Raw genomic sequence first — 12,777 nt, 5'->3', positions numbered from 1 at the left:
GGGGCTCTGTGTGGAACAAGGCCAGGGAGCCCCATTCCCATGGTATTCTGTGCACAGTGCTCCTTGTAGTTCTGTCACACAGCTACCCTGACATTTTCTGAACATCCCCCAGTTAGAAGTCTCCTGGTCTGCTTTGCTGAGAATGGACTCTCCAATGTAACTTCCACACGCATGTGTTGGAAGGGTTATTTTCATCAAGCCCCCTGTTAAGCTACTTTGCCATTCCAAATTTGCTGATATAAGACTATTTTGTTATTTTTGAGTCCAAGGAAACATGAGAAAAACCTAAAGGGAAGAAATGCACCCAATCTCAAACCAGCCTGTAAGAGGGTTCACATTGGGGCAGGATCTGAGCTTGGCTCTTGGTCCCAGGGAGAAAGAACTTCCTCCTCTCTCAGGGGCTAGGAGGATTTGGACCCTAGATTCAGTGGTGTTACAGGACCAACAGGTTTGTGTGCCCACTGCGCAGTAACAGACCAATGCACAGAGACAGTGGGGATGCAGCAGAGAAAGAGTTCCATGATCAGAGGCACTGAGTGATGAGATGGGAGGAGACCCTCAAATCCATCTCCTGGAGGAGTTCTGTGCTGGGGTTTTTAAGCGGATCCTGGAGGGTGAAGGGCTGCAAAACTGGGTCACTGGTTGGGTAAGATGGATGAAATCGTCAGGATGTGTAAACTGCATTCTTTGGTGAGTCAGCTTCTCGTGGGGTCCTTCAGATCAGCTGATGTCAGTTGATTCACTGGTACACAGAACTTGAAAGAATAAATATCTCAAATGGAAAACATAACATTTCCTAATGTTCAAGTTGTTACCTCCATAGCATTGAGGGGAACAATGATCTTTAGCAGGATCTACTCTATGTGATTCTGAAGCAGCAGGCACCAAACAGCTATGAGGAAGCAGGTCTGAGCACAGGCTGATCTAGTGATTAATGCTGAGTGTGTTGCAACCTGGGTTCATTTTTGTTTCTCCCCCTCCCTTCTCCCTGATTAATTTTATAAAATGTATAAGGACAGCTTCAGTGACTTGGGGAGCATTGGAACAGATCTGAAGTGGGGGGAGTTGCCCCAAGCCACCCCAAGGCTGGGTAAAAGCCATACTCTGACTGGTGGCATGTTAGCCAAGATTGCATATAGCTTCTTCCTTTTTTTCTTCAGCCTTAGGAACCATTTGGTGTGCCATATTCACCACTATTGAAAAGGCATAACTTTTCTGAAGAGTAGGGTGATGGACCAATTACTCCCCTCCTCCCACTACCATGACCCCTTAGCTATACCTCTGGTGAATAGGTGGAAGGAGGCACATTTTGGGGAGGGTTAATTTCATCAACTAGGTCCTATGCACATTTGGTAAGACTCCTCTCAGGGCTGTAATGAAGAGAGTTATGGCTGTGGGTTTGGCAAAGGTCAAGTTTTGCCAGGGACCTTAAGGTAGCACTCTCAGCTTCAGTGTGCATGCAAATCGCCTGGAGGTCCATGAAAATGCAGATTCTGATTCCACAGGTCTGGGATGGGGCCTGAGGGCCTGCCTTTCTAACAGATTCCCAGGTGATGCTGATGCTGCAGGTCCATAGGCCACTCCAAATAACCAGGAGGCTGGAGGCTTTAGAGTTGTGGTTCTCACAGTCTGATTGGTATCACCAAGGAGCATCACCAGGAACTGGTTAGAAATGCAAGTTCTCAAGCCCCACCCAAATCTCCTAGATGGGACTTCCTGAGGGTGGGGCTCAGCAATCTGTTTTAGTAAGCCCTCCAGGGGATGCTGATGTACACTAATATTTGAGAAGCACTGACTTTATACAGACTCCATATATTTGCAAGTCATCATACTTGCTCATTGATCTTAGCATTCTCTCAGATGATTGGTCAGAGCGATCTTTGCTCACTTAACCATTGGGAAAATCTGTCATCTAGTTGTCTTTATAACTATCAGTGGTGTCTTTAGAGGTTGTAAAAATAAATTGTCTATTAAGTACGGCAGTCCTCCTCCTCTATGGTTTCAGTTACCTGTGGTCAACTATGGAATGAAAATATTCAACGAAAAATTCCAGAAATAAACAATTCATGCATTTTAAGTGGCACGCTGTTCTGAATAACTTGAGGAAATCTCATGCCATCCCACTCCATCCCGCTCAGGATGTGAATCACCCTCTGGTCCAGCGTACGCATGCTGTAGACACAACCCACTTGACAATCACTGAGTAGATGACTTGGGGTTAGCAGGTCAACTGTCATGGGATTGCAATGCTTGTGTTCAAGGAAACCTTATTTAGTTTAATAATGGCCCCGAAGCACATGAGTAGTGATGCTGGCATATTATTAAAATTGTTCCACTTTATTTATTGTTGTTAATCTCTTACTGTGTCTAATTTATAAATTAAACTTTATCATAGGTATGTATGTAAAGGAAAATACCATAACATATAGAGTGTTCAGTACTATCTGTGGTTTCAGGCATCTACTGGGCACCTTGGAATATATCCCCTGAGGATGAGGGAGGACTACTGTCAAGGTCTGGGTTTATGGACATTCTAGAAAAAGCCTCTTTGGTCCTAGAGTATACTGGGCTAGGGTTGTGGGGAGGTGCAGAAGAAGTAGAAGAATCTCCCTCCATGAAAGCCACCTCTGAGGTATAAGGGCTTGCTAAAAGATTGCCAGGCCACACCTACACACTTTTTGATTCGGTAGATCTGACATGGGGACTGAGAGTTTGGATTTTTAATAAATTCCCAGGTGATAGTACTGCTGCTGGCCAGGGACCATTTCTGAGACCCATTTCTTTACAGCATTCATTCCCAAGAGGCCATCTTCTTCCAGCCTCCTGCCCCTCTTGCAGGAAGACTGTGGGGGATGAGTGTGGGGAAAAGGTAGAGGCAGGGGGACCCTCCATCAGAGGTGTGTGTCTGCAGAAGCAAACTCATTCCAGGGCCAGACTTCAACCATCTTTACTTCAACAGGTGACGCTGATAGGTAAGTGGTCCTATTAATACACACCACAAGACCCAGGGGAAGCCAAGTCTCTGGGCTGAGGAATGTGCCCCACTGCTCCTTGGAGGTGAAGCTTCCGGAGTGATGTTTGAGAAAGGCACTGACTTGGATCACCACGCTTTAGGTGCACACAAAATAGTGGCAGTTGCAACGTGTCAAACTGAGGTGTGGTCCTTCCCCGGCAGGGATTTCCCGACTCAGCTGCAGCACAGGGCAGGTGATTGATCTGTAGCACTGGTTCTCAACTCTGCTGTACAAGTTAAATATATACATAATAAAGATGCCCACGCCCCTCTCCAGACCAATGACATCAGATGGGGATGGGGCAGGTTCTGAGGGAGAGTTAGGTGGTTCTGATCTGCAGATGGGTTGAGAGTTCCTGCTCTCCCGCTGAGTGCTATCCAAGGCTGGGTGTGTGTGTGTGGCGGGGGATCTCTATTAGCCTTTCTCCGAGGCCTAGACTTCAGTGGGAACTTTCTGTGTAGGAGAGATGTGGGATTCGAACACTGATGGTATTAAAAGCCAAGAGAAAAAGTAATGAGAGTGTCCCTGGATTGCCCTAATGTTATCTGTCCATCCCTTTGAAAATATTATTTCGCTTTTATGTGAAAGCAGAATAAAATGCCACATCAAAATAGTCATATCTAGGGGCTTTTTAAACCATTTCGGATGTTAAAAAGAAACTGCAGTACCCAGCGTCATGCACTGCTAACTGTTGTATGGTGGAAGGTCATTAGTGTGATACCTGTGCCTTCTTGATAAAAATGGGAATTATTACAAAGTACTTGAGCTTTGGGGCTATGTTAATAAATTAAATTTAAGGACTTACAAGGATTCAGTTGCCTAAAATATAGATCTTCTGTGTGTAGTTATACTGTTTAATATGAAATAGATATTTCATATCTATATTTGGAAAACATAATATGGAAATAACTGTCCCTATAATTGTATGAGAAGAATAAAAACAGTTCCTTTAGAATTCTTATTGTTTTCTTTATTCTTCTTCAGGCTAAGACAACGCGTAGCTTTTGGTTTGATATAGGTAACCCTGGTTACCACTAAAGGGTGATCCCCTTCAGATAATAAACCCATTTAATTCCAGTTTCACTCCCTTCGCCAGGAGGGCAGCTCACAATCAGCTTGGTGGTGATGGGGATTTTGCTGCCAGACGGGTTTCCTTCAAAGGAGACTGTGATGTTGTTGATCTTCTTGGGCCGCACAGACTCTACAGCGCGAACGGTGAAGGCTGGGTTATCCACGATAATGGAGAAGGTCACCAAGTGATAGAAAACATTCTTGAAGGGGATGATTATGCTGTACCCGGCTCGGATTGGGAAGGGACCTTGGGGCTTGGGAGGCAGAGCCATTCCAAAGAGGGGGATGATATACTCTCCACCTGCGAGTGATGATAGAATTAGGATGCCCTTGGTCTCACCCAGGTGGCTGGGCTCGAAGAAGACTTCCACGCTGGCTTCAGTGCCTCCCTGGCCTCCTGCGGCTGCATTAATGAGTTTTTCTGCGTGGAAGTCTGTACAGTCGGTCTGAAAGGGCAACAGACAAACTCAGCTCACATGAGATCCTGAAGAGCACACCAGGAGCTCAAGTTCACCCCAGTCCCTCCACTCCTGGACATCAAGCAATACGTCTGTGTGAGACTGGGAATGTTATAAAGTTGTGTCCTTATAACTCCCTTGCAGGGTAGGTATTACTAATTATTATTTCTCTTTTGCTACAAAGAAACAAATGCAAAGAGATGTTAGTAATGTGTACTGAGACACACAGCCAGATTATGTCGACAGGGTAGTCATGGAGGCTGGTCCCCTATATCCGGTTCTTTTCTTCTATGAATGTGGAAAACCAAACGTTCTGGCTCCTAGAGGATGGGTGGCGCTAGTTCCAGACAACTAGCTGTGAGCAGAAGTGAAAGGTGTCACTTCCATGCTAGAGCCTTTCATTGCCAATTTAACTCCTGTCAGGGTCTTTTCACGCCTCTGATACTGTACTGGAAATATTTGAGATGGTGCTTGAATCCCAAGGGACTGAGATGAGCAGGGTCCCCTGCTGGCCTCTCTGGAAAATTGCTCGAATGAGAAACAAGCCTTCATCTTAAGCCCCTGTGGTTGTTACTGCACATAACCTAGCGTCTCTTGGCTGAAACAACTGATCAAGAGCCTCTACCTCTTGTCTACAGCCACAAGATCTCTGATTTCACCCGGGCATGTGACTGCCCAGTACAAAAACTACCTTTCCTAGCGCCTTTGTTGACAGGTGTGGTCCTGTGAAGTTTTGTTCCATGGAATATTGGTGGAGGTGATATATACAACTGTCCCCTCTTCCCTTGTAGCTGGCTGGAATATGGATGTCCTGATAAACCATCTTGGCCCATGTGGACCAAAGCAGCTCCCTGCAGAGGGCAGAGCACTGGGACAGAAGGTGTCTGGGGGCCTGGTGTCAGCGAGCTGCCATTCCAGCTCAAACTGCTTATGCCCAGACTGTTATCTGTGAGAGAAACCAACATCTAATTTGCTGTTATTTGTGGTTTCTGTTTTTTAGAATTTTATTTTATTTTTTTTACACAGAGATGAGGTCTTGCTATGTTGCCCAGGTTGGTCTTCAACTCCTGGCTATAGCGATGTTCCCACCTGAGCCTCCCAAAGGGCTAGGACTGCAGGTGTGATCCACTGTGCCTAGCTTTGGGTTTCTGTTTTAGTAGTTGAACCTATATTCCAACTGAGGTAACAGCTAATGTGTATGGAGCACTTACTATAGGCTAGGCTCTAAGAAAATGGCTTTAGATACATATTTAAAATCCTTACAGCGGCCGGGCGCGGTGGCTCAAGCCTATAATCCCAGCACTTTGGGAGGCCGAGACGGGCGGATCACGAGGTCAGGAGATCGAGACCATCCTGGCTAACACGGTGAAACCCCATCTCTACTAAAAAAATACAAAAAAAAAACTAGCCGGGCGAGGTGGCGGGCGCCTGTGGTCCCAGCTACTCTGGAGGCTGAGGCAGGAGAATGGCGTAAACCCGGGAGGCGGAGCTTGCAGTGAGCTGAGATCCCGCCACTGCACTCCAGCCTGGGCGACAGAGCCAGACTCAGTCTCAAAAAAAAAAAAAAAAAAAAAAAAAAATCCTTACAGCAATCCTGCAAGGTTGGGGGGTATTATCCCCATTTATAAATAAGCTTAGAGAGCTTAAGCAAATTAGTCATACAAAGAGTAAGCGGTGAAGCCAGGACTCAAACCCATGTCTGTTTGATTCCACAGCCGATATCATGACCACTAAGCTATGCTGTCTCTCCCTATGGATCACTGAGCATGCTGTGCGAAACAAAACTCCCCTACACTCCATCACAGCTTGCTAAGACAGAAAGTCTATAATGGCAGAACCCAGGCCTGGTGCTGTTTGCTTCTAGCTAGGAGTTTCCAGGCTAGATTCAGGCCTCTGAGGCAGGTGTCACCATGGCAACGAAGCACCTGCGTCTAAGTCTCACATTCATGCTCCCTCTGAGTCTCACATTCATGCTCCCTCTGAGTCTCACATTCATGCTCCCTCTGTGTCTCCTCCCATTGGTTTTGAACCCAGCGTTGATGTGAAGGAAGGGCAGAAGGTAGAGCAGGGGCCACTCACCCTGCAGTAGTATTCTGTCCTCTGCCGTGTGTAATTGATGAACTTCACAAGGATGATTTGGCTGCTGCCAAGGACAGTCTGGAAGTGAACGGGCTTTTCCGGAAGTGCTGGCGTGGCTTTCAGATTGAGCTCATACTGGTAGTAACCCAAGTCAGTGTTGTGCAAAGTTAGTCTTCCGAAGGTTTCTCCAGCTTTCAGGGGCTGGAATTCAAATGAGAACGTGCCCTGGAAGAGAAAACAGAGGATCCTGTCATGCTGAAAGGCTAACTCATCACCTGCCACCTAGAGACCTGCCCAAGGTTCCATAGTGGGTTGGGGGCAGAAATAGTGCACATGATCATGCTGCTCTTGCTCCTGGGGAACCTCTGTCCAAACCAGCCCACCCTCCCTCCCCTATACCTCTCCTAGCTTTCTCCAGTTCAGGTGATTCTATATCTGGAATCTCTATGAATCTAAGTGCAGGTGCTGGACCCTCTCCTGAGAAGCACACATAGGGAGATGTGGAGATGGGCGAGTGCTGCCAGTAGGAGGGCTGAAGCTTAGGCAGCTCCTTCTTTGCTCATGGTCAATCTCAAAACAGTGTCCTGGGTTCTGCCATCCTCCATTATCACTCACAACAAAACAAAGCAGAACCAAAAAGCATTTCTTATATGGCGAAACAAGGGAAACAACTCAAATGTACTATCAGTAGATTAAACAAATTATGGTTTTCTCACTTCAGTGGAATATTGTGTAGCCACTAGAAAGGATGAGGTAGAGCGGGGCCGGGCGCAGTGGCTCACACCTGTGATCCCAACACTTTGGGAGGCTGAGGCGGCTGGATCACGAGGTCAGGAGTTCGAGACCAGCGTGACCAACATGGTGAAACCCCATTTCTAAAAAAATCCAAAAATTAACTGCGCGCAGTGGTGCATGCCTGGAGTCCCAGCTACTAGGGAGGCTGAGGCAGGAGAATCACTTGAACCTGCGAAGCAGAGATTGCAGTGAGCCAAGATCGTGTCACTCCACTCCATAGCCTGGGCAACAGAGTGAGACTCCGTTTCAAAAAAAAAAAAAAAAAAAGAGAACAATACACATTGAAATGAAAGGTGTTGATGTTTAAAGTGGAAGAAAGGAGGTTCCAGAAATGCGTATATAGTATGAGCTCTTTTTTGTGAAGAGTATGTCTATGCATGTATAGAAAGAGACTGTTAGAATATATACCACACAGTTACCAGTAGTTATGTTAGGGTGGGAAAATGGGATTCTGGAGACTTATTTTCAATTTCATATGCTTTTATATAGGTAAAATTTGGTTTTACTATGAGTAGGTATTTAAAAAAACAACTAGTTTTTTTTTTTTTTTGAGACGGAGTCTCGCTCTGTCACCCAGGCTGGAGTGCAGTGGCCGGATCTCAGCTCACTGCAAGCTCCGCCTCCCGGGTTTACACCATTCTCCTGCCTCAGCCTCCCGAGTACCTGGGACTACAGGCGCCTGCCACCTCGCCCGGCTAGTTTTTTGTATTTTTTAGTAGAGACGGGGTTTCACCGTGTTAGCCAGGATGGTCTCGATCTCCTGACCTCATGATCCACCCGTCTCGGCCTCCCAAAGTGCTGGGATTACAGGCTTGAGCCACCGCGCCCGGCAAAAACAACTAGTTCTTATTGAAAAATATCAGAGGCTGGGTGCAGTGGCTCACACCTATGCTTTGGGTGGGTGAGGCAGGAAGATCACTTGAGCCCAGGAGTTTGAGACCAGCCTGGGCAGCATAGCAAGAGCCTGTTTCTACAAAAAAAAAAATAAAAAAAATTAGCTGAGTGTATGTAGCAGCACACGCCTGTAGTCCTAGCTACTCAAGAGGCTGAGGCAGGAGGAGTCCTTGATTGTAGGAGTTTAAGGCTGCAGGGAGCTATGATCATACCACTGCACTCCAGCCTGGAAGACACAGTGAGACCCCATCTCTAAAAAAGTTTTTTGAAAAAGAAAAATATCAGAATAAAAAGAGGATATCGCTGAAGTTATAGATGTTTAACAAAAAAGAATATAGTACAATAATTTAGATAATTTTACCACAATTTAAAAACTAGATAAAATAGACATGTATATAAACAAATATAACCTATAAAAACAGACCCCACTTTGGGAGGCCGAGGCAGGCGGATCACCTAAGATTGGGAGTTCGAGATCAGCCTGACTAACATGGAGAAACCCCATCTCTACTAAAAATACAAAATTAGCTGGGTGTGGTGGCGCATGCCTGTGATCCCAGCTACTCAGGAGGCTGAGGCAGGAGAATTGCTTGAATCCGGGAGGCGGAGGCTGTGGTGAGCTGAGATCACGCCATTGCACTCCAGCCTGGGCAACAAGAGCAAAACCCCGTCTTTGGGGGGAAAAAAAAAATCAGACCCAAGAACATATAGAAAATCTACTTAGTTCTATCAATATAACCATTAGAGAAATGTAATCAATAGTAAAAAAAAAAAAAAAAATCCTTAAAGAAATCCCAGGTTCATAAATCTTTACTTGTAAGTTATACCAGACAATCAAGGATGAAAGAATTCTAGTATTCCACAAATTCTTTCAGAGAAAAGACCAAGAGGGAACCCGCTCCAACCAGCATAAAGTTGATACCAAAATCCAACAATAATAAGAGGAGAAAGAAAAATCGGATGCCAGTCTTTCTCCTGAACATAGTGAATTTTAGAAGATGGCTGGGTACAAAGTCATTATACAAAATAAATGAACTGTAGCCAGGTGCAGTGGCTCACGCCTGTAATCCCAGCACTTTGGGAGGCCGAGGCAGGAGGACCATTTGAGGCCAGGAGTTTGAGACCAGCCTGGCCAGCATGGTGAAACCCTGTCTCTACCAAAAATACAAAAATAGCCACGTGTGGTGGCGCATGCCTGTAATCCCAGCTACTGAGGAGGTTGAGGTATGAGAATCGCTTGAACCCGGGAGGTGGAGGTTGCAGTGAGCCTGATCATGCCACTGCACTTCAGCCTGGGTGACAAAGCGAGATTCTGTCACAAACAAACAAACCCAAAATAAGTGAATTGTAAAAGATGATGGGGTATAAAATCAATATACAAAAATCAATTATATTTCTATATGCTTACAACAAATAATGAAATTAAAAAAAAAACTATTTGTAATAGCATCAAAGTATATAAAACCTAGAAATAAGCCTAACAAGAGATGAATGAAGTCTCTACATAGAAACCCCCCCCCAAAAAAAGTGCTATTGAGAGAAATTTAAAAAGACTTAAATAAGTAGAGATTTGCTCGTGGATTGGAAATCTCAATATTGTAAAGATATGAATTCTCCTTCTAATACACAGGCCCAAGATGGTCCTCAATAATCCCCACCTCTGGGGATTCCCAGCCTCGTGCAGTCTTCTCCCACACGATACCGACTTGTGTGACCATCGGTATATGGCAGAAAAGATGGCATGTCACTTCTGAGATTACATGATGAAAGACTGTGGCTTCTATTTTTTTTTTTTTTTTTGAGACAGTCTTGCTCTGTCACCCAGGCTGGAGTGCAGTGTTGCCATCTCGGCTTACTGCAATCTCTGCTTCCCAGGTTCAAGCAATTCACTTGCCTCACCCTCCTGAGTAGCTGGGACTATAGGCACACGCCACAATGCCTGGCTAATTTTTGTATTTTTAGTAGAGATGGGGTTTCACTATGTTGGCCAGGCTGGTCTCGAACTCTTGACCTTGTGATCAGCCTCCCTCGGCCTCCCACAGTGCTGGGATTACAGGTGTGAGCCACCACGCCCAGCCTGTGGCTTCTATTCTTGTGCACTCTTTCTCTTAGATCTCTCATCCTAGGGGAAATGAGCGAGCTGCCATGTTGAAAGCAGCTCTAGTTAGAAACCTACATGGTGAGGAACTGAAGCCTCCAGCCAACAACTGGCAGGGAGGTAAGGCCTTTCCAGCAACCACATGGGTGAGTTTGGAGACAGAAAATCCAGCCCCAGTCATGCCTCAAGATGACTAGCGTCCTGGCTGACAACCTGATTCCAGCCTCCTGAGAGACCCTGAGCACAAAGCACCTGGCCAAGGTGCTGCTCTTGAATCTTGATCCTCAGAAACTGCACAGACAGTAAATGTTTGTTGTTTTAAGTAATGTTAATTTGTTACAGATCAACAAATAACTAATATAGTCTCAAAATAATCTATAGATTCAATGTAATCCCAATCAAAATCCCAACAGGTTATTTTTCTTTACTTTTTACTTTTTATTGAGGAAATTGACAAGCTGATTTCAAAATTGATATGGAAATGTAAAAGGCCAAGAATAGCTAAGATACTCTGGCAGAACAACAATATAAGAGGTTACTAAGTCTCAACATAAAGCTGGAATAATTGCTTGATTTACCAGACATCAAAGCTCACTCTAAGTGGGTAGTAATTGTGGTGCGCTGATATTGGCACAAATTCAGTAATTAGATCATTATGATATCACAGAAAAGCTAGAACAGACTCGTGCATTGAACTTGATTTATTTCATAAATGGTCCTGCAGAGCAGTGGGGGAAAAGATGGCCTTTTAAGTAAAAACAGTATGAGACAATTTATATCCATTTGGAAAAAAAACTTGACTTCTGCTCACATGTGAAAAGCAATTTCAGGCTTTAGGCAAGATGATTGCAGCAGCATAGTTTGGTATCTCCCCAAATCTCCCCGCAAAATGCACAGATCTACTAGGTTAACAGCAGCAAGAACACATGGCCACAATTTATAACAAAACTCAGTGAAAAGGTAACCCCTGAAATCCCAAAATACGAGTGGGTAGGACCAAATTATCAACAGCTAGCAGATGGGTGCAGTATCAGCCACTATAGGGGAAAAGCAGAAGGAAGGTAAAAGAGCATCAGTCCTGACAGCCCAAGAACCCAGAGTTGCCTCTGAATTGGGGGCTCTCATGCAACCTGGAAAACTTTTTTTCCCTTGACATTGCATGAACAGGCAAAACCTGGAAAACCCGATAGGACAATTTGACAACAGCAGCCTAAGCTAGAGGAATAATTTCGGGCTCCAGTTTATGGTTAATCGCAGAAACTGTTGCGATAAGATTGGACAATATGGGGCAGTATAGGCCATTCGAATGCACAAAACCAAGTGACTGAAGCTCCTTCCTAAGATAAAACTCCTGCACTGACAGAAATCTATGAAAGTAGAATCTATTTGACCGTAACAGAGACACTAGGGGTAAAGGAAAGATAGAGTTCAGAAAAAACTGGGGATGAGAGCAGAGAAAATAAATCTTAAAAGCATAAGGCTGTATTTGGGAAAAAAAAAAATCAACATTTTGCAGTTACAACAGAGGAGAAAGCCTTAGATACACAGGTTACCCTCTCTTTCCAACAGTGTGGTAAAACCTAACATGAGCAATGGAAAAAGAAGATGGTAGAATTATACACAAAGTTATCATCTTAAAAAAGTGAATGTGAGCAGAGTAACAATGAAGACAAGACGGGAAGAGATATCCACAAAACAAAAGAGAAAAAGAGAACAGAACAGCCCAGATAACGAGAAAGCACATGGGGGAATATAAACTTGACTATGTCAGCATATTAAATACAAATAATATAAATAACTCCAGTGAAAACTAAAGATTGCTAGGATGGATTAAAAAAACAAATCTGACTGGACATGGTGGCTCACGCCTGTAACTCTTGGGCTCAAGCAATCCACCCGCCTCAGCACTTTGGGAGGCTGAGGCGGGTAGATTGCTTGAGCCTGGGAGTTTGAGATGAGCCTACAAAAAAATATAAAAATTAGCCGGGCATGGTGACACGCACCTGTAGTCCCAGCTACTCGGGAGGCTTAGGTGGGAGGACCACCTGAGCCTGGGGAGGTTGAAGCTACAGTGAGCTGTGATCACACCACTGCACTCCAGCCTGGGTGTCAGAGTGAGACCCTGTCTCAACCCCCTCTCCACCCCTCACCCCTCATCTATATACTGTTTATAAAAGACACATTTAAATTATAAGGGCACAGAAAGGTTGAAAGTATGATAATTAAAACATACACTATGCAAATACTAACCAGAAGAAAGTTGTATTAATAGCAGACAAAATGATCTTCAAGGCCAAATCGTTAGTAGAGACAAAGAGGATCACTTCGTGATGAAAAGAGTTTCAAGTTACCAGAAAAATACTATCAT

At 44.7% G+C, this 12,777-nt stretch overlaps 1 protein-coding gene across 11 annotated transcripts in view; it reads right to left on the bottom strand.

Moving 5' to 3' along the window:
• Nucleotides 1-3,962: 3,962 nt before the first annotated feature.
• The window catches only part of LOC105491299 (HYDIN axonemal central pair apparatus protein), a 468,775-nt gene continuing 459,960 nt past the window's right edge, over nucleotides 3,963-12,777 (bottom strand). For 10 of the 11 annotated variants that reach the window (XM_024795897.2, XM_011757552.2, XM_011757555.2 and 7 more), the window contains 2 exons: nucleotides 6,623-6,847; nucleotides 3,963-4,531 (listed from right to left, as the gene is read on the bottom strand). In XM_024795897.2, coding sequence (XP_024651665.2) covers nucleotides 4,049-4,531; nucleotides 6,623-6,847 — 708 coding nt within the window. In that variant the 3' untranslated portion in view covers nucleotides 3,963-4,048. The other variant, XM_024795901.2, reaches the window with a different exon arrangement.

Source organism: Macaca nemestrina, chromosome 18 (genome assembly GCF_043159975.1).
Source record: "Macaca nemestrina isolate mMacNem1 chromosome 18, mMacNem.hap1, whole genome shotgun sequence".
Classification (NCBI taxonomy): Eukaryota; Metazoa; Chordata; class Mammalia; order Primates; family Cercopithecidae; genus Macaca; species Macaca nemestrina.
This window is presented reverse-complemented; position numbering and strand designations above follow the sequence as displayed.